Here is a 21,025-nt window from a genome sequence, read left to right on the forward strand (position 1 = left end):
TTGCTGCAAATGGCAAAATTTCAATTTCATTTTTTATGGCTGAGTAGTATTGACAACTAATATCTTTAAGTGGACAGAAGATTTAAATAGACATTTCTTCAAAGAATGTGTATGAGGGGTCAATGAACACATGAAAGTATGCTCAGCATCATTAGTCATTCAGTTCAGTCGCTTAGTCATATTTGACTCTCTGTGATCGCATGGACTGCAGCACACCAGGCTTCCCTGTCCATCACTAACTCCCGGAGCTTGCCCAGACTCATGTCCATCAAGTCGACGATGCCATCCAACCATCGCATCCTCTGTCATCCCCTCCTCATCCTGCCTTCAATCTTTCCCAGCTTCAGGGTCTTTTCAAATGAGTCAGCTCTTCGCATCAAGTGACCAAAATATTGGAGCTTTAGCATCAGTCCTTCCAATGAATATTCAGGACTGATTTCCTTTAGGATGGACTGGTTGGATTTCTTTGCAGTCCAAGGGACTCTCAAGAGTCTTCTCCAACACCACAGTTCAAAAGCATCAATTCTTTGACGCTCAGCTTTCTTCACAGTCCAACTCTCACATCCATACATGACTGCTGGAAAAAATATAGCCTTGACTAGATGGACTTTTGTTGGTAAAGTAATGTCTCTGCTTTTTAATATGCTGTCTAGGTTTGTCATAGTTTTTCTTCCAGGGAGCAAGCATCTTTTAATTTCATGGCTGCAGTCACCATCTGCACTGATTTTGGAGACCAAGAAAATAGTCTGTCAGTCTTTCCATTGTTTCCCCATCTATTTGCCATGAAATGATGGGACCAGATGCCATGATCTTAGTTTTCTGAATGTTGAGTTTTAAGCCAGCTTTTTCACTCTCCTCTTTCACTTTCATCAAGAGCCTTTTTAGTTCCTCTTCGCTTTCTGCCATAAGGGTGGTGTCATCTGCATTATCTGAGGTTGTTGCTTTCTCTCCCAGCAGTCTTGATTTCAGCTTGTGCTTTATCCAGTCTGGCATTTTGCATGATTTACTCTGCATATAAGTTAAATAAGTAGGTAGACAATACACAGCCTTGACGTACTCCTTTCCCAATTTGGAACCAGTCCGTCGTTCCATGTTCTGGTTCTAACTGTTGCTTCTTGACCTGCACACAGATTTCTCAAGAGGCAGGTAAGGTGGTCTGGTATTCCCATCTCTTGAAGAATTTTACACAGTTTGCTGTGATCCACACAGTCAAAGGTTTTAGTATAGTTAATGAAGCAGAGGTAGATGATTTTCTGAAATTCTCTTGCTTTTTCTATGATCCAACGGATGTTGGCAATTTGATCTCTGGTTCCTCTGCCTTTACTAAATCCAACTTGAACACCTGGAATTTCTCAATTCAAGTACTGTTGAAGCCTAGCTTGGAGAATTTTGAGCATTACTTTGCTAACGTGTGAAATGAGTACAATTGTGTGGTAGTTTGAACATTGCTTGGCATTGCCTTTCTTTGGGATTGAAATGAAAACTAATCTTTTCCAGTCTTGTGGCCACTGCTGAGTTTTCCAAATTTGCTGGCATGTTGAGTGCAGCACTTTCACACCATCATCTCTGAGGATTTGAAATAGCTCAGCTGGAATTCCATCACCTCCACTAGCTTTCTTTGTAGTGATGCTCCCTAAGGCCTACTTGACTTCACATTCCAGGATGTCTGGTTCTAGGTGAGTGATCACACCATCGTGGTTATCTGGGTCATTAAGATCTTTTTTGTATAGGTCTTCTGCGTATTCTTGCCACCTGTTCTCAATATCTTCTGCTTCTGTTAGGTCCATACTGTTCTTTCCTTTATTGTGCCCATCTTTACATAAAATGTTCCCCTTGTATCTCTAATTTTCTTAAAGAGATCTCTAGTCTTTCCCATTCTATTGTTTTCCTCTATTTCTTTGCATTGATCACTGAGGAAGGCTTTCTCATCTCTCCTTGCTGTTCTTTGGAACTCTGCATTCAGATGGATATATCTTTCCTTTTCTCCTTTGCCTTTTGTTTCTCTTCTTTTCTCAGCTATTTGTAAGGCCTCCTCAGACAATGATTTTGCATTTTTTGTACTTCTTCTTGGGGATGGTTTTGATCACCACCTCCTGTACAGTGTTCTGAACCTTGGTCCATAGTTCTTCAGGCACTCTATGTATCAGATCTAATCCCTTGAATCTATTTGTCACTTCCACTGTATAATTGTAGGGATTTGATTTAGGTCATACCTGAATGGTCTACTGGTTTTCTGTACTTCAGTTTTAAGCCTGAATTTTGCAATAAGGAGTTCATGATCTGAGCCACAGTCAGCTCCTGGTCTTATTTTTGCTGACTGTGGAGAGCTTCTCCATCTTTGGTTACAGAGAATATAATCAATATGATTTCGGTATTGACCATCTGGTGATGTTCATGTGTAGAGTCGTCTCTTGTGTTGTTGGAAGAGGGTGTTTGCTGTGATCGGGCAAAACTCTGTCAGCCTTTGCCTTGCTTCATTTTGTACTCCAAGGCCAAACTTTACTGTTATTCCAGGTACCTCTTGACTTCCTACTTTTGCATTCCAGTCCCCTATGATAAAAAGGACATCTTTTTCTGGTGTTAGTTCTAGAAGGTCTTGTAGGTCTTCATAGAACCTTTCAACTTCAGCTTCTTCAGCATTAGTGGTTGGGGCATAGACTTAGATCACGGTGATATTGAAAGGTTTGCCCTGGAAACAGATCATTCTGTCATTTTTGAGATTGTACCCAAGTACTGCATTTCGGACTCTTTTGTTGACTATGAGGGCTGCTCCATTTCTTCCAAGGGATTCTTGCCCACGGTAGTAGACATAATGATCTTCTGAATTAAATTCGCCCATTTCAGTCCATTTTAGTCGACTGATTCCTAAAATATTTGATGTTCACTCTTGCCATCTCCTGTTTGACCACTTCCAATTTGCCTTGATTCATGGACCTAACATTCCAGGTTCCTATGCAATATTGTTCCTTACAGCATCTGACTTTGCTTCCATCACCAATCACAACCACAACTGGGTGTTGTTTTTGCTTTGGCTCAGCCTCTTCATTCTTTCTGGGGTTATTTCTCCACTCTTCTCCAGTAGCATATTGGGCACCTACCAACCTGAGGAGTTCATCTTTCAGTGTCATACCTTATTTGATGTTTCACAATGCTAATAGGGTTCTCAAGGTAAGAATACTGACGTTGTTTGCCATTCCCTTCCCCCAGTGGACCACGTCTTGTCAGAACTCTCCACCATGACCCGTCCGTCTTGGGTGGCCCTACATAGTTTCATGGCTCATAGTTTCATTAAGTTAGACAAGGCTGTGATCCAAGTGATCAGTTTGGTTAGTTTTCTATAACTGCAGTTTCCATTCTGTCTGTCTCTGATGGATAAGGATAAGAGGTTTGTGGAAACTTCCTGATGGTAGGGACTGGCTGTGGGGGAATCCTGGTCTTGCTCTGATGGGCAGGGCCATACTAAGTAAATCTTTAACCCAATTTTCTGTTGATGGATGGGGCTGTGTTCTCTCCCTATAGTTTGGCCTGAGGCCAAACCAGGATTGGGGGTCCTCCTTCAAAAGGACTTATGCCAGGACTGTTGTATTCAGTGCCCCTGACCCCACGGAAGGCCACTATCTACCCATGCCTCCAATGGAGACTCCTGGACACTCATAGGCAAGTCTGGCTCAGTCTCTTGTGGGGTCATTGCTCCAGTTTGTGGGTTTGTCTGCTCGGTGGCTCTATGGTGGGGCTCACAAGCCAGGCTTCCCAGGTCTGCTGCTGCCAGAGTCCCTGTCCCCGCAGCAGGCCTCCGCTGACCTGTGCCTCCACAGGAGACACTCAAACACTCAAAGGCAAGTCTGGCTCAGTCTCTTGTGGGGTCCCTGGGTCCTGGCATGCACAAGGTTTTGTTTGAGCCCTCCGAGCATCTCTGGAAGGTATGGGCTTTGATTCTAAATGTGGTTTTTCCCCTCCTACCCTTGTCGAGGCTTCTCCTTTGCCCTTGGATGTGGGGTCTTTTTTGGGTAGGCTCCAATATTCTCCTGTCAATGGCTGTTCAGCAGTTAGCTGAAATTTTGGAGTTCTCAGAGGAGAGGATGAGCGCACGTCCTTCTACTCTGCCATCTTTAAGGTGCCTGCCTTTCCTCATCTTTTAGTCATTAGGGAAATGCAAATTCAGATGGTTTATCATGAATAATAACTTCATTGAATGATTTATCATTTATCATAAATGAGATATAATTTTAAATCTCTAGAATAGTTATAATAGAAAACATGTGCTGTGCTATGTTTAGTCGCTCAGTTGTGTCCAACTTTTTGCGACCCCATGGACTGCAGACCCCCAGGCTCCTCTGTCCATGGAGATTTTCCAGGAAAGAATACTGGAGTGGGTGCCATGCCCTCCTCCGGGGGATTTTCCCAACCCAGGAATCGAACCCAGGTCTCCCATATTGCAGGCCAATTCCTTACGGACTGTGCCACCAGGGAAGCCCAATAAAAAGTTGGGCAATAGCAAATGTTGGTGAGGATGTGGAAGAATTGAAATTCTCAGTAAAATGGTACAGCCAATTTGAATAACAATTCCTTGAAAAGTTAAACGTACAGTTATCATCAGTTCAGTTCATTCACTCAGTCGTGTCCGACTCTTTGCGACCCCATAAATTGCAGCACACCAGGCCTCCCTGTCCATCACCAACTCCCGGAGTTCACCCAAACTCATGTCCATTGAGTCAGTGATGCCATCCAGCCATCTCATCCTCTGTTGTCCCCTTCTCCTCCTGCCCCCAATCCCTCCCAGCCTCAGAGTCTTTTCCAATGAGTCAACTCTTCGCATGAGGTGGCCAAAGTAGCCCAGCAATTCCACTCCTATATATATAGCAGAGATGAAAATATGTGCCCACACAAAAACTGGAATGTGAATGTTCAATAACAAGTATTTTTCATAATAGCTAAAAATGGAAACAAACCAAATGCCTATCAACTAATAAACAGAGAAGTAAAATCTGATATATCCATAGAATAAAATACTATTCAGCCATAAAAATGAAATATTTGTATATGCTACCAGGTGGATAAACCTTGAAAACATTATGGTAAGTGAAAGAAGTCAGTCAGTATTGTATGACTCCATTTATATGAGATATCCAGGATAGGGACATCCATAGAGGCAAAGGAGATTAGCGGTTGTCTAGGGCTCAGGATGGGGGTTGGGAGAGTGACTGCTAATTGGTTCAGAGTTCCTTTTGGGGATGATTAAAAAGTTCTAAGGTTGACTGTAATGATGTTTGTACAATTCTATGAATTACAAATGTAAGAGAATGAAAAAAAGGGAAGAACAGTAGATGCAAAGGCCCTGGGGCCACATGAGATAAGTGTGTTTGAAGACGAAACAGCCTTCAAGGCTGAGAAAGAGAGTCTGGTAGGGGACAGTTCACAGAGGCCCTTGATTTTATTCTAAGGCCTCTTAAGGCAGTTTGAATTCTGAGGCACACAATGATATCCAAACTGGTCTCCTCATACGTCGCCACCTTTTTGGAGGGTAATGGCTTTGCCCCCTTGCCTGCCGGTGACAGTTCATGAGGTAGAGCGCTCTGCTTTGGGAGCTGGCCTTGTCATGCAGTTTCTTTACCTAAACCACACCTCCCTGAGCCCTCAAGGCCTTGTACATTAAAAAAAAAAAAAGTTTTCTATAGCAAAAAGAAAAGCAGCCAATGAGTAATCAAGGTTGAAAAATAAGTTTGGTTAATAATTGATGAAAACATGTAATTTTCACATAATGTCCAAACAAAGTCAAGAGTCAAAGGTAAGCTCAATGAGTGTTGTTGCACCATATAAGCAAGACATGCATGCTCTATAGGAGAGTTGAGATTGTTGGCTGGCCCCCAGAGGAAAGGGCCTGACGGATGGGGTTGTGGCAAGAATTGCAAGCATCCAACATCTTTGCAGTTGTTTATCTCATGCTCTGTACTCTGCTGACTGGATGGCCATGGGGTCTTGTTGTCTCATCCTGACAGGAAGGTTCTCATAGTCCCTTGTCAGGGGTGAGAACCAGCCCCTTGCAGAGACTGCTGACCCCTACCTTTGCTCTCAGGGTCTCTCCGCACCCGTCAAAGGGAGGAAGCTGTGTTTCCTGAGAGCCTTATCGATGACACACTGTGTTGCCAAGTCCTGTGACGCCGGTGGGACTCCTCGTCCTCCCCAGCACAGGAAAGGGCCCGTGTGTTGTTTACGTTGTCCAGGTTTCTGAGCTGGGCTAGCTGTAGTCACCAGCCAGAGCGGTGGCCGAGCGAGCGTGCAGAGTGGAGGGTGCTTGCTGGGGGAACCACGCCCTCTGCACCAGCTGGGACTCTCTCTCCTGATCTGATTCCAGCCATCAGAGGAGGCCCTTGGTAGGGAGAAGAGCTCTGGCCACTCTTTCCTGCCATTCATTCTCTGGCTCACATGCGCCCTCATCACAGTCCTCAGGGGCAAGAGAAGGGCCAGGCTTTACAGACCTGAGCAGCCCCGGAAAGATGACAATGGCTGTTCAGATGTATACAACTTATAAATTGTATAGCTTGTGTATTCTCTCATTAAGACTTCACAACACGCCTGTTAGTCATAGTAATAATCAACACTCCTGAGTGCCCACCACGTGTAGACATCACATGTATATACACAGATGTACACATACACGTATATACATACATATATGTGCTTGTATACATATATACACATAAACAACTGTGTAGATGTCACATATGTATGAATATAAGCCCACATATATATGCATGTATTGTACATATATATTTACATACATACATGTATTCCTTATAAGACTCCTGCAAGATAGATATTATTCCCATTTTATAGATGAGCAAACTTAGATTAAAGAGCTCACCCAAAGTCACCGTTAGTGGAGGCACTTGTAGAGCACTGAGCCCATTTTCCAGCACACTTCCTCTGTAGGAGTCGGCGTCCGGGCAGTCTCTCGCAGGTTATAGAACTCACGCAAAGTGCACCCTGCATCTTCTCCATCTCGCCAGCCCTGCTTACTCCAATTCCTGGAAACACCTGGTCTGCTGGTTGGTCAAAGCCACCTTTGGGTTTATTTCGTGGGTTGGACAAAGTTCATTTCTGTGTCTTTTTCTTTTTCACAGTGCCCCTCCACTCACTGAAAAGGAAGTCGAGGTAAGTAATTCTAGTGCTTTATGAAATTGAGTACTTGGGCATGAGTGGCTTTATTCAAAACATTCCCTTCTCCAGCCTCTGCTCCTGACATTTTCACACAAACATGAGAACGAGTGACCATGGAGGAAATATGGGCACTGTGATCAGACCAACTGAACCAGCCATCCCGCCCCCCCCCCACCCTAGTTAATGAAGATTTTAACAACTTTGGTCAGGGATAAGAAGGTAATTGGCAGTCCCACATTTCTTCAAAAATTGTTTTCTTTAAAAGCATGACTTAAGTACACAAAGTCAGCTGGGAGGCTGCAGAGTGAATCAAATTTATTTTTTAAATTATTAAAATAGGATCAGATTTCATGTTTCAAACTTTGGAAGATGAAGGTGCTTTCCTTCTAAGTGTTTCAGACATAAGGAAGCCAGTTCAGCCATGGTGAGAGACTGTGGGGGCAGCTCTCTCACCTCGACTGATCCCCCCCAGGGCCTCCTCATCTCTGTAGAGACGCTGTCCCATTGGGGATGGTGAGAGAGCTGAGAGGCATTTCATTCTGGTGAAGGGGTAGATGGACAAAGAGAATGCATCGGAGGGGAGACAGTGAGGACCTCCAACACCAGCAGCAGTTTGTTTCCATGACAATTTTATGTCAATGCTGACAGAAGGAAGGGAGCAGGAACATAGATGATTCCAGAATTTCTTTTCACTTCGGGTTAGGGGGATGGAAGGTTTTACAATCTTATAGCATGGTTTACCCCTGATAACAAGAAAGCAAACATACCCTTCCTGAGACTCAGTGGACCACATAAGCAGAGAGAGAGACAATGTGAAATACTGGCACAGATAGTAACAATTGCCTGGCACACAGACAGGGCACTTACAGCCCGTGACACACACATGTCCATGCTTTCAACTGACCCGCTCATCAGCTCTGAGAAACAGGTAGAGTAGGAAGCAGAACAAAGGAGGAAACTAAGGGATTAAATGACTCATCTGAGATCCCAGACCCAGTGCTTCGCAGAACCAACATTTGGATCCTCGTCCTCTGACTGAATTTAGGGCACTTTATATTGCACTGCCTTTAAAGGGGATAACCCAGGTATAGAGAACAAAACTTTGACCATTACTGATGAACTTGATTGAGGTTTGGGCAGGGCAGAAAATCCCCGCCCACTCACGTTGGTGGAGATGGCCATGGGTGGTTTGGTTAACAGTGCGCTCCTGTCCTCCGTGTGTTCTGACACAATCCGTGGTCAGCACAGTGAAAGGAGCACGGGCTTTGCAATCAGAGAGGCTGAGGCTGAATCCTGTCTCTGCTACTCCCCAGTGGCCCATTGAGCCAGTTAATGACCTCTCTCGGTGTCCATCTCTTTACCCATAAAGTGGACACAGCAGTTCCTGACACAGAATGTGGTTGAGGGATGAAATGAGCTAAAGTGCATGAAAGTCCTGGCAGTGCTGGCGCAGAGCAGACGTTTGCTACAGAGAAGATTCCGATGTTGCTCTCATCATCTTATTGAGTAGCTCAGGGTTTTCGGTTCTCCATCTGGAGATGTCTACCAACCGTGGACCATGTTACATGAACCTCAGACGCTCAGGCAGAATCAGCTCGCCCGAGGGTGGAAATCTGCTACCACTTGATGCAGGCAAGGCACATGAAGGCCATTGTTTACTTCCTGTGTGGAGTCCATCTGTCTGTCTCTCCTCTCCAGAAGTTTCCTACTAGCCCAGGAATTCCATGTGTGATGAACCCCACCTCTCAAAGTTCATTCATGCAGGCTGCATTTTTGGCATGGAATACTCTTTCCAGAAAACTTCTAACTGAATCATACCTGGTTTTATTTAATCTCCTGGCAGCTTCTAAAAGCTGCTTTCAGAATTTGGTATATTCAGATAAGATGCTGATTGAAATGTGCTTTGGATCAGCAGGCTTACATCTCAAGTAGAGTTTCTTTAAATACAGTAGTTTCATGCGAAACCTCCAAAACTCACGTGCCATAAATCCTAGCATGAATCCACATTGCTTACACAGTCAGCTATGTTGGCCTGAGTTTATCTAAACCCAAAGACAGGATGTTATTTTCTTGACATTTAGGAAAAAGCAAAGTGTTACTCTCTTATTGTTTATTAGTAAAATGCGTTTGGTCTTCTGGTCCTGGGAAGGAACTGGTACGGACCTATTTCACCATCTTTTGTGCAGTTTGCTCCAAGAAGGGAGAGTTTCACTTGTACTTGGCTGCTTTGGGCGGGCTGATTCCATGAGGTGATGTAAATGCTCATGCAAAAAACTCACCGGCAGCCTTGCTCCCTCCAGTACCTCCTCCTAGCGCTTCTTCCACATTCTTGTTCCCAACAGAACGTGTTTGTACAACTGTCCTTGGCCTTTAGAAATGACAGCTACACCCTGGAATCTAGAATTAACCAGGCAGAAAGGGAACGCAACCTGACAGAGGAAAACACAGAGAAGGAACTGGAAAACTTCAAAGCTTCCATTACGGTAATTGCAAAGCCTGACTGGAGAACCCTTGCAGGAGGGACTGTCCCTAGGGACTGGGCCAGGTGTCCTGCTTTTCATAGTCACCAAGAAGAGTCTCATGAAATGAGAAATGAGGCTGAGGCCCTGAGCCAAGCAGAAGCTTCCTCAGAGAGCTGAGACTGAGATCCTGAAGACCTGGTTACCTCAGGGCTGTGTGTAAGGCCTGTGAGTCCTCAGCAGCTTTTCAGGAAGGGGGCTGGGTGACCTGGGATGGCAGAGGGAGCACCTTGGGGACAAGAGACCTGGATGTGATTGCCTTCCTCTGGGCTGGCCAGATATATAGTGTCCACACTGGGCTTCTTCAACCCCAGAAACAGCTGCAGCTGGTGGCCTACAGAGGCCCCTCCTTTCGGTCAGGACAGCACAAGTCAAGTCTTGGTCTGCGAGGACCGCAGGTGATGTTCCTTCTCCCTCCCCAGTCCTCAGCTTCCCTCTGGCACCACTGTGAGCACCGGGAGACCTACCAGAAGCTGCTGGAGGACATTGCTGTCCTGCACCGCCTGGCTGCCCGCCTCTCCAGCCGTGCCGAGATGGTGGGGGCCGTCCGCCAGGTGAGCTCTGCTCTGCCTCTTGTAACTGGGGCTGAGTGTAAGCGCTGACAACTGCAGACACCACCAACTGATGCCTTCCTGTGGGCCGGACATCCTATGTCCCCAATTACGATTGTTTCAGAGTATTTTTGGCAGACCACTAAACTCTTGAGGTGCTCCCCCAGAAAAAACTTTTATGCCAGTGGTTAAGAACCCTCCTGTCAGTGCAGGAGATGTGAGAGATGATGGTTCAGTCCCTGGGTTGCGAAGATCTCCTGAAGGAGGGCATGGCAACCCACTCCAGTATTCTTGCCTGGAGAATCCTAAGGACAGAGGAGCCTGGCAGGCTACAGTCCGTGGGGTCACAAAAAGTCAGACACAACTGAAGCAACTTAGCCTGCACGCATGGATACCTACTGCATGGGAACTGCTGCGTGCTACCTTTCTTGGAGATTTCTAATGCATGCTGGCATCAAGGCTTTGAGAAGTCCTGTAATGAAAAATCCTGTTTAACATTACCTATGTATTTCTCAAATGTATTTGAGTAAAGAACCATCCCTTCCTTCTTTTTTTTCTCCCTATAAAATACCTACTCAATTCCCATGGAATTCAGTGTTTGGCAAAACATGCTTTAGGAAAACCCACTTTGTTTCATTAATCCTCCCAGTAATCTTGGAAAGATATTCCTCAATAAAAATGTGAAGTCTCAGAAAGGTAATAACACAGTGATGGGCAAACCTGGGATGAAAGCCCAACTGTGGCTCCCTTGCAGCCACTTTGAAGTCCTGAGGCACACAAGGTACTGCCCCAACCCATCATGGTGTTGTGGGGCCAGACGGCCCGAGTTTCCATTCTGATTGTACCAGGGTTCACTGTGTGCCCTTGGGTCAGTTAACAAGCTCTCTGAGCGCCAGCTGCTCCAAATGTAAAATGCGGTGTCTGCCATCCAAGGCTGCTGAGACACTTGTAAAGCACCTGGATGTTGTTGTCACTGTTGCTGTTGCCATGGATCTGTGTACCATGTGTCCTGCCTCGTGGGTTGCATGACAGGGGTGTTCCTGGGGCCCAGCCCTGGGCGGTTCTCATAGAATGAAAGAAGAACAAACCACAGGGCTGTCCCACCTATGTCCGTCCAGGGAAAAGTCACCCAACTTTCCTGAGTGGCAGCACCCAGAAAGCTCTTCCAGCTGGGAGCAGCACAGAGGGAGAGCTTTAGGGAAGTGACTGGTCTCGGCTCAGGGCTACGGGGACTTTGTCCAGGGTTTGGTCACTGAGCATGCCCCTCCACAGACAGGCAGGTTGTGGGCTCTCTGAGGGATTGGAGGAGGTGTCAGCAGAGAAGACTCTTCACTTTGCACAGTCCTTGTGAACGTGCTTCTCACTCCAGCCTTCAGCCTTCTCCAAGTGGCTTCCTTGTCTCAGTCCTCAGAGTCCTCTCTGGTTCTGATGGACTGGTTCAGGCACTTATCCTCATTTTCCTTGTTGCTCTAGCTGCCACTCATCTTGTTTCCTTTAGACCAGTCTCCATTGGTGGACTGATTATGACACGCCTTTAAGACATTCAGTGGCTCCCCTCTTCCTTCAGAATGAGTCCAAAGCACTCAGTTCAGCTCTAACTCACATTTTCATCTTGTGAACAAACCCAACCATTTGCTGATTCCTATATAAGCAGGATGACCTGTGCTTTCTTGGCTTTCCAGACAGTTCTGGTATATGCCTATTGCCCCAGCACAACTCCTGATAAGTAAGTGAAAGTCACTCAGTTGTGTCTGACTCTTTGCAACCGCATGGACTATAGCCTGCCATGCTCCTCTATCCATGGGATTCTCCAGGCAAGAATACTGGAGTGGATTGCTATTTCCTTCTCCAGGGAATCTTCCCAACCCAGGGATTGAAACTGGGTCTCCCGCATTAAAGGCAGATTCTTTACTGTCTGAGCCACCAGGGAAGCCCTCAATTCCTGAAGGCATCCTCTTTACTCTCCAAAGGATTCTGTCTGGAGGGGGAATCCTCACGTTGATACAAGCCTGGTAATGTCCTGCCTCTAGACTTTGGCTCTTGGAGTTCCCTGAATGCGAACTGTCTCTCATGCCCATAGCTACATGCCCAGATGCTGCCCATGCCCTACATCACTTCAGCCTGTTTCATGAAGCCTCCCCCAACCCATTCTCCACAGGGAGGACTCTGTTCCTTCTCGTCTCCTGAGGCTTTATGGCTGGGCTTGTTCTTGTTCTCCTTGAGGGCAGGTACCTGAGCCCCTGTTTCAGCTCACACCCCAGACAGCAAACTCTTAGAGTCATATCACTGTAACCTTTTGAATCCCACAGCCCAGATCCTGGCTCAGAGCAAGGAGGGCTGATGAGCTTTTCCTCTGCGTCCCTGCAGGAAAAACGCATGTCGAAAGCAACAGAAGTGATGATGCAGTATGTGGAGAACCTAAAGAGGACGTATGAGAAGGACCACGCAGAGCTCATGGAGTTTAAAAAACTTGCAAATCAAAATTCGAGCCGCAGCTGTGGCCCCTCTGGTAAGAAACTGGACTCCTGCCCACTGCCCCACCTTGGCCCTGTGATTATGGGTCCCTGATGGATCCAGGCTAGGATCACACCTATGGGGCAGTCCCAGGGCCTATGTCAGGGTGAGCAAGGCTTGCTGCCCCACCCAATGCTGTCCACAGGGGCCTTGCAGCCACTGCTCCCGTGAGCCCCGGGGGCCTGGAACCAGAAAGCATGAATGGCCCCCAAGCAACTCCTGATAAAAATAACCAGAGAAGCTGACTAGTGATGCAGAGCCCTTAGGCTGCAAGAATTTAACCTCCTTTATGAGACTGACTGGTGGCTCAGCTGGTGGAGAGTCCTGGCTGCAGTGCAGGAGACCTGGGTTTGATCCCTCTGTTGGGAAGATCCCCTGGAAAAGGGAAAGGCTACCCACTCCAGTATTCTGGCCTGGAGAATTCCATGGACTGTTTCGTCCACTGGGTCGCAGAGAGTCAGACACGACTGAGCAACTTGCACTTCACATGAGACTGCCAGACCCCAGACCTTAGAGGCTTTGTGCTGTGGGGTCCCCACTTTGGGCAGCACATGCTAAGGAATTTGCATTTTTATTCTGGAAAGCATTAGGGATCCAACCAAAGATTTTAATCAGGGAGTTTCCATCATCATATATAGTTTAGAAGATTCCCTCTGGCAATAGTGTGACAGTTACATCACTGGGATAAAGACAGAGACAGGGAAACCCACGAGCCGGCTATTACAGGAGTCCAGATAGAGGTGGAGTCTGGGCAGTGGGGGTGGAGTGAGAGCCTGGCTAAAGGAGTGACTGCTAAGATAACCAGCAGAACTGTGGGCAAGACAAGTGCTTTAAAGAAAGACTTTTTTTTTTAAGTTCGGGACAGATTGCTATAGAACCACAGAGAGACGCCACCTTATTTCACTTGATACTGAATTGCAGTGTTTTTTTTTAATCTTTTATTGAAGTGTAGTTAATATACAATGTTGTGTTCATTACTGCTGTACAGCAAAGTGACTCAGTTTACATACATACGCATATACATTCCTTTTCATCTTCTTTTCCACTATGGTTTACCACAGGATTTTGAATGTAGTTCCCTGTGCTATGCAGTAAGAGAGTTGCTATGTTTTAAAGTAAAAATAGGAGTTTTCCAGACTAGAGGGGGAAATACATCACAGGTGGAGGAAACAGCATGTGCAAAGATGTGGAGGTTGGGGTGAGAAGACTCTGAAACAAACCATCTTCTGTCTGGTTGCGGTGTTGGAGTGGGACAGTGACAGGCTGAAGGTAAGACTTAGACCAGGGCCACGTGCCAGGCCCTGAGAACAGTCTGGGCGTTTGCCCCACAGGCAATGAGACACCCGTGAGTTTACTCCAGTGGCCATAGTCAGGTCTTATTTTTAGAACATTGCTCTGACTTCAGAGCGGATGATGTATTAGGAGTGGACGTTGAGGAGTGGAGAGATGCGTTTGGAGGCTTTGCCGCAGTCCACGGGGAGGAGGATGGTGCTTTGGGCCAGGATCTGTCCTTGGGAGCTGCCAGGGTTTGAGCTCTGGCTGATGAGGGTGGTGTTAGTAGGAGAAAACAGACCTTTTAGTGACAGGAATCCCTATGGAATGCAAACATCCGTATTACCAAGAGCAGGAGGAGGGAAAGTATAACAGATGGAGAAACCTTTATAAACAGGAGGTTTCACAAGTTTCCTGGGGAATATCAGTGATACTTCCCAGAGTCCGAAGGCAGCACACACTCACTCCAGACCGTCTGTTTTGGATCTTGGCAGCAAGGCTCCTGACCCACATGCATCTGGGCCTCTAACAAACATCTCTCTGTCAGTGTCGGAAGTTGGAGAAGCTGCCACCAAAGAAATCCTAACACGCAGGCTCTTGCATTGTTGTCCGGCAAGGCGCAGGGTCTCTCGCGTACCACCTTACCCACAATTTGTAGAATGAGCACAGTTGCCCATGAGTCTCATCCATTAGTTCTACAGACATTAACTGAGCACTGAGATGTGTGCCATGTGATACTGGACTAGAGAGGAGAAGGGTAGCCTGTGCCTGACCCAAGAGAGCTCCCAACCTGTGGTGAGGGCAGGGCAGGGAAAGTGGTGCCATGGCAGAAGCAAGCAGACTTTACGGGGCGCATGGCAGAGGCCCACGTTCAGTCTGGGGACACAAGAAAGTGCTTGCATTAAGACGGGAGGTAGCTGAGTGTTGAATGGTGAATGTGTGGTTTTCACAATCTGGTTCCACTCCACTGTTTTTCCAAGCTACACTTCAGTTTGGGCTGGTACAGAGGGGCCAGACGTGCCCGAGACCATTCCCTGATGGTGCTTGTTCCTTAAGCTTTTATATGACTTCTTTGTTACATATGTAATCTTTCTCTATGCCTGAGACTCTGAAGACTACAAGGCAAGAAAAATATCTCTGATTTCGAGAAAGGTGATACACATTCAAAAGAAAAATATAACATCTATTTTTTTCTGAATGTGAAACATGCCAGTTGTCTGCATTTTGGATTAAGGTAGATTTCCAGAAGTACAAATACTGGCTCAGGGGAAAGGAATATTTATAAGGCTCTTAAAGCAAATTATTTCCAAATAACCCATTGATATCTCCATTTAATGGGTAACAGTAATGCTCAATTTATCATACCATGGACAATCCTGTCTTTTTTTTTTTTTCTTTTTAAAAGTATTTTCGACTTTGAACAAATATTGTACCTCTTCTCATAGTTTTAATTTGTATTTCTTGACATTCATTTTCAAATGTTTGTTGGGCCTTTGTATTTCTACTTGTGTAAATTCTTTAATTCTTTGTCCCTCTTATGAGATTGGCATTTTATTAATTGCATTAACTTTTCATATACAAAGAATATTTTCTGGTACTGCTATTTTGGCTGACTGGAAAACTTGAAAATCCTTTGACTACAAATACTTAGAAATTTCTGCTGGATAAAGTGAATCAAACATTACCCAAAAGGAATAGCTGAATCCACAAGAAATACTCAGATACTAGAAAAGAAAAGAGAACTGAAACCAAGCTGACCCTGCAGTTTCCTTGAGGATAAGAGTCAGCCTCAGCTATCTGGACTCTGGGCTTTTGCACTCACGTGCAATCTGAGATGAGGCCTCAGAGACCCCATGGCAGGGAGCTGACTCTGAGCCTCCTATAGAAAGTGAAGACTTTCCAAGGACTGCATCTTTGAAACAATCACCAAGTCACAATGGAACAAATCAAGGAAGTTTATCTGCTTCACCCTGGACTCTGATAGGAAAAAAACTTTCTCCTTCCTCATAGGAAAACTGCAAACCCACAAAGTACATGCTATAACAGAAGAGATGATGCAATATGCAGAGATTCTGAAAAGAACATCACAATGGTGCTGCTAGGAACACTATTGGAAATAAATATAAACCACTCTGGAGAGACACACCCTGTGCCCAGGAGACAAAGAATCCTCTAAATAAAACTTCACAGGAGATGAGTTGACAATATAAAATTATAAAATAAAACAGTCTACCATCAGTGAGAATCATCAGACACTCAAACAATAGGACTGTATCCTAAACACAGCAGATAATAAAGCAATCTTAAAAATTTTTTCAAGTTGTGTATAAAATTAGAGGCATAAAAGAACAAATAAAAAATATGAGAATAAAAATACAATTATAAAAAATATAATCCTAGATATGAGGAATAGAGGCATGAAAATTAAACACTCAGCTGTTTAGGAGTGGTAGTTACTTTTAGTTCAACTGTTCGGTTGCTCAGTTGTGTACGACTTTTTGGTAGTCGGACCCTTTGGTAGCTCCTATAGTTGAAGCTGTTTCTCAGTATTCTCCTGGACACACTTCTCCATCCCCTTGAAGTTAGGTGAGCAATGTGATTTGGCATTAAATGTCAGTGGCAGGACATGTATCACATTTGAGCTGAGATCCCTAAGACTAGTATGCAATTTTCCCTGTGTTTCCTTCCACCAGACATTGTAATCATCCCTGCTCCAGAATAGTAGAAGCTCCATCAGCCTGAGTCCTGAGTGAGGAAATGCAGAGCAGAGCCTGTTGCTGACTCATAAGCAGTGTAGCAAAAGCGAGTAATAAATCTTAGTTGTTATAAGCTACTGAGACTTTGTGGTGGTTTATTATTGTAGCATAACCTTGCTTATCCTGATTGGTGTAACATTTATATCAGATTAGGAATAGTTGAGGAAAAAAATTGTTAACCAGAATGCAGATTTGAGGAAGTCACCCACAATGTGGTTCAGAGGGATAAATTAATTTAAAATATGAAAGAAATGTTATAAGATATATGACATGGGATATAAAATAAAGATTTGAAATACACTTATTAGGATATACATCAGGAGAGAAAATATTCAAAGGAATTTCCCAGGAACTGAGGATTTTTCAGAACTAAAGAAAGACATGAATTGTTGCATTTAGAAAGTACAGAGAATCCCAAGCGAAAGAAAGAAAAACACATCAGAGAGAAACTTTATGGAACCCCAAGGGCAAAATGAAGATCTTAAAAATAACCAGAGAGAGAAGACAGATTATCCATAAAGGAGTGACAATTTCCACAACCAATACCGGTACCAGGAGACAACGAAGTCAAGTGTTGAAAGAGCTGAGAGAAAATAACTGTTAACCTAGAGCTAATACGACCAACTAAACTGTCATGCAAGCTTAAGGGCTACGGAAAGACATTTTATGACAAAAACTGAGACAGTTTACCTCTCACAGCCCCTTACCAAAAGGACAATTAAAGAATGCACTTAAGGAAAAATAAAATGGAGATCGAAAGAAGGTTGAATCCAAGAAGAGATGGTAATCAGACATTTGTAAACATGTAAGTAAATCTAAACAACTAGCCACTATGTAAAACAGCAGTCACAATAATTTGAGATTACAAAAACCAAGTGAAGTAAAAATATTGAAAAACAGTAAGATTTGAAGGCACGATCATTGTTTTAAGGATGATTCAGGAAGAATAGAGATCTTGATTCATTTAAATCTAAAGTCAAATAACATGTGAAAAATTTAAGGGGGCACACTAAAGATTACAACTAAAATATATAAATTCCAAATCAATTTAGGGAGGGGGCAGTTAGAATAAATTTGATTTATGAAGCAAGGTAATTAGAAAATACAAAATAAGGTGGTAGAAATATATCAATTGCAAGAAATATAAACAGCTTAGAACTGTTGGTTAATAGAAAACCTCAGATTAGATTAAGAAAATGTGTTTAATTATGTGCTTTTCAAGAGACACACCTGAAGTACATGAATGTGAGAAATAGACAGCCATACAAGCTGAAGCAAACTGAATTGAGCTGTCAAAAGCCTTTCTCTACGCATACTTGTGTTTTCTAGTGGCAGTATTATCCATGTGTGGTGCTAAATATTTAACACAAATTTTATCACTTAATATATGTACTAAGCAGAAAAAAATCTGAGTATGCTGGTTTCCTTTGTTCAAAATTATTTTGTAGATGACATTAAAATTACTGTTGTCAAGTTTCCACTTTTTATTGACACCACACCTTCCTTGCTCATAATTTCCTTGACTGTCCACACCTTGAATGAGCAAGATGATCCAATAAACCCTGGTATTGCTACGAGGAATCCTCACACACTCACCAGGGCATAATCCAGAGATGGTACAGTGGTGTCACGTGGAGACCAGAGGGGCAAGACCGAGACTTCTCATTGTGTCCAGAGGAGTTAGGATGAAGGTTCTGTCCCCTAGAAACCCTACTCTGCAGGTGACTGTCTCAAAGGGTCAAGTGTCAAAGTCAGTGACCTCGGCACCTCGGCCCTTGAGGCATCCCTTGAGGGTCAGTTCTGGTCCGTAGATACCTTGACTCAGTTTCTGTGATCTTCCTGCTGGAGCCTACTCTGAAAACTCATCTAGCTTCTCTCCTCTGTTTCCTCCTCCTGCAGAAGATGGAGTCCCTCGCACAGCGCGGTCCATGTCCCTCTCGCTGGGAAAGGTATGCATATTCAAGGAAAACTGGGGAGAGAAAGAAATTTCTACAGATTACCAGGAAATCATTCATTCTTGGATCCACAGGTGCCAGAGAACCTCTGGACAGAGTCTTTCATGCAGCTTCCCACACTTGATAGCTCATCCTCCAACCTTCTCTTGCTCATGGCTTCCCAGACTGTACCATCTCTTTAATGAACATGAAATGATGCACACACTTTGCTATTGTCATAGATAGTTTTCCTATGCTAGTCAGGTTTCATACACTGTACAATGACTAGAGGTCATTTTTGTTCCATTTCTTTAGGATCTGATTGATTAAAATCAGAATTGGGATTTCCCTGGCAGTCCAGTGGTTGGGAAACTTCACCTTCCGATGCAGAGCGTGTGGGTTTGATCCCTGGTTCCCGCCTGGCTCAGTTGGTAAAGAATCTGCCTACAATGCAGGAGACCCTGGTTCAATTCCTGGGTCGGGAAGATCCCCTGGAGAAGGGAAAGGCTACCCACTCCAGTGTTCTTGGGCTTCCCTTGTGGCTCAGCTGGTAAAGAATCTGCCCGCAATGCAGGAGACCTGAGTTCGATTCCTGGGTTGGGAAGATCCCCTAGAAACGGGAAAGGCTACTCATTCCAGTATTCTGGCCTGCAGAATTCCATGGACCATATCGTCCATGGGGTCACAAAGAGGCAGACACGACTGAGCCACTTTCACTTTTCAGGGAGCCAAGAACCCACATGCCTAGTGGCCAAAAAACCAAATCATGAAACTGAATCAATATTGTAACAAATTCAATGAAGACTTTAGAAATGATTCACATTAAAAAAAATCTGTAAAAAATCAGAAGGTGTTGAGAAATCACTCCTCACTAATAAAAAAATTTGTTAATTTTGGCCACTCTCTCCACCCCAGCCTCTACCACCATCATTACCTTAAAGCCAGAATATCCAATGAATACAGCATTAGGAATTAGTAGGCAGTTCCCAGGCCTTTCTGAAGTTTGGGTGCTTCCTCTGTGACAGTGGATCCATTCTCTTCCCACAGAACATGCCCCGCCGAAGGGTCAGCGTTGCCGTGGTGCCCAAGTTTAATATCCTGAACCTGCCGGGCCAGTCACCCAGCTCATCCCCCATTCCCTCCTTACCAGCCCTGGTGAGTATCATGATGCTTGCCTCCCAGGCCTCAGGCTCACAACTGTGGGGGTGACCTGGATGGGGCAGCATCAAAGAAGTGGGACAATTCAAAGCACAGATTCTGTGCTATAGGTTATAGGCTGAGAAACCTCAGCGTAGACCAGGCCCCATGTCTTGCACCGCCCAGAGAAGAAGACATAGTATCCCTGAGCAAGGTGCTGGCCACTCAGAGAGTGTTCCTTACAAAGTGTATCTCTCTTCATGCTTAAACCAGAACCCTCCACTCTACTGTGGGTTTAAACAGCTGAAAGTTGCATTGTGGAGGAAGTAGTAAGCTGAGCTTTGAATCCTAGGTGCTCTGATCCCAGAGCCTGAGTTGTTCAACCCAGTGTTACCCTGCCTTGATTCATTACTGCATTGTTTACAACATGGAAAGATTGGACATAACCAGAATTTCCATTAATAAGAGATCTATTTAAGTAAATTATGAATAGCCCAATAAGGAGTTTCTATGCAGTTGCTAAATATAATGATTAAAATGTAAATTTTTATTTATTGGCATGAAGAAAGTCCATAATTTATTACAAACAAAAAGCAAAACCCCAGTATTTCCAGTGTAACTCTGTTTTGTAGTTTTAAAAAAGGGTTTGTCTGTCTATGTGTAGACATAGAATATTCTGAAAGAATATATATGGAACTACTAATAATAGTCATTTCCAGGCAGTGGTAAAAGCCCAGGTAATTTTAATTTTTTGATCCTTTTTATATTTCTATAGTAAAACTGTATTACTTATAATTAGAAAATAATGCATTTCAATGTTTTTTAAACAAAGACTGTTCCTGTAAACAGTTCCCAGAACTTTGTGAATCTGGTTAATCCTATTTAAAACTCTTTAATTATTTCTCCAGTTGTTTCTCTATGCCCTGTTCGTGATCAGCACTATTCTGCAAAGAGCCAATCTGACTGTATAAGCAATAAATAGCTTTACTGTACTAATAATAGGTAGCAATAACTCTAAAACTTCTTTCACTTCTTCTGATCTTGAGCATTTTAATCATCCACAAGATCACTATAAGCTCCCAAATCACTCACTAAAATAAAGCAATTTGAAAACAATTTTTTGAAAAGGAGCCTCAGGAGTACCAGTTAGTATGTTTTCAGTTCAGTTCAGTCGCTCAGTCGTG

At 44.3% G+C, this 21,025-nt stretch overlaps 1 protein-coding gene across 20 annotated transcripts in view; it reads left to right on the forward strand.

Annotated features, from left to right (window-relative positions):
- Positions 1 to 21,025, forward strand: part of IRAG1 (inositol 1,4,5-triphosphate receptor associated 1) — a 166,494-nt gene that overhangs the window by 125,272 nt on the left and 20,197 nt on the right. For 17 of the 20 annotated variants that reach the window (XM_086340046.1, XM_086340048.1, XM_086340059.1 and 14 more), the window contains 6 exons: positions 7,122 to 7,152; positions 9,501 to 9,641; positions 10,100 to 10,231; positions 12,596 to 12,737; positions 18,670 to 18,719; positions 19,752 to 19,859. In XM_086340046.1, the coding sequence (XP_086196172.1) occupies positions 7,122 to 7,152; positions 9,501 to 9,641; positions 10,100 to 10,231; positions 12,596 to 12,737; positions 18,670 to 18,719; positions 19,752 to 19,859 (604 nt within the window). Of the gene's footprint in view, positions 1 to 7,121; positions 7,153 to 9,500; positions 9,642 to 10,099; positions 10,232 to 12,595; positions 12,738 to 16,707; positions 17,377 to 18,669; positions 18,720 to 19,751; positions 19,860 to 21,025 lie in introns of those variants that run through there. The other 3 variants (XM_086340054.1, XM_086340056.1, XM_086340055.1) reach the window with 1 other exon arrangement.

This window comes from Bos grunniens, chromosome 15 (assembly GCF_055505025.1).
Source record: "Bos grunniens cultivar Pamir isolate PY7600 chromosome 15, Bosgru_T2T1.0, whole genome shotgun sequence".
NCBI classification, from domain to species: Eukaryota; Metazoa; Chordata; class Mammalia; order Artiodactyla; family Bovidae; genus Bos; species Bos grunniens.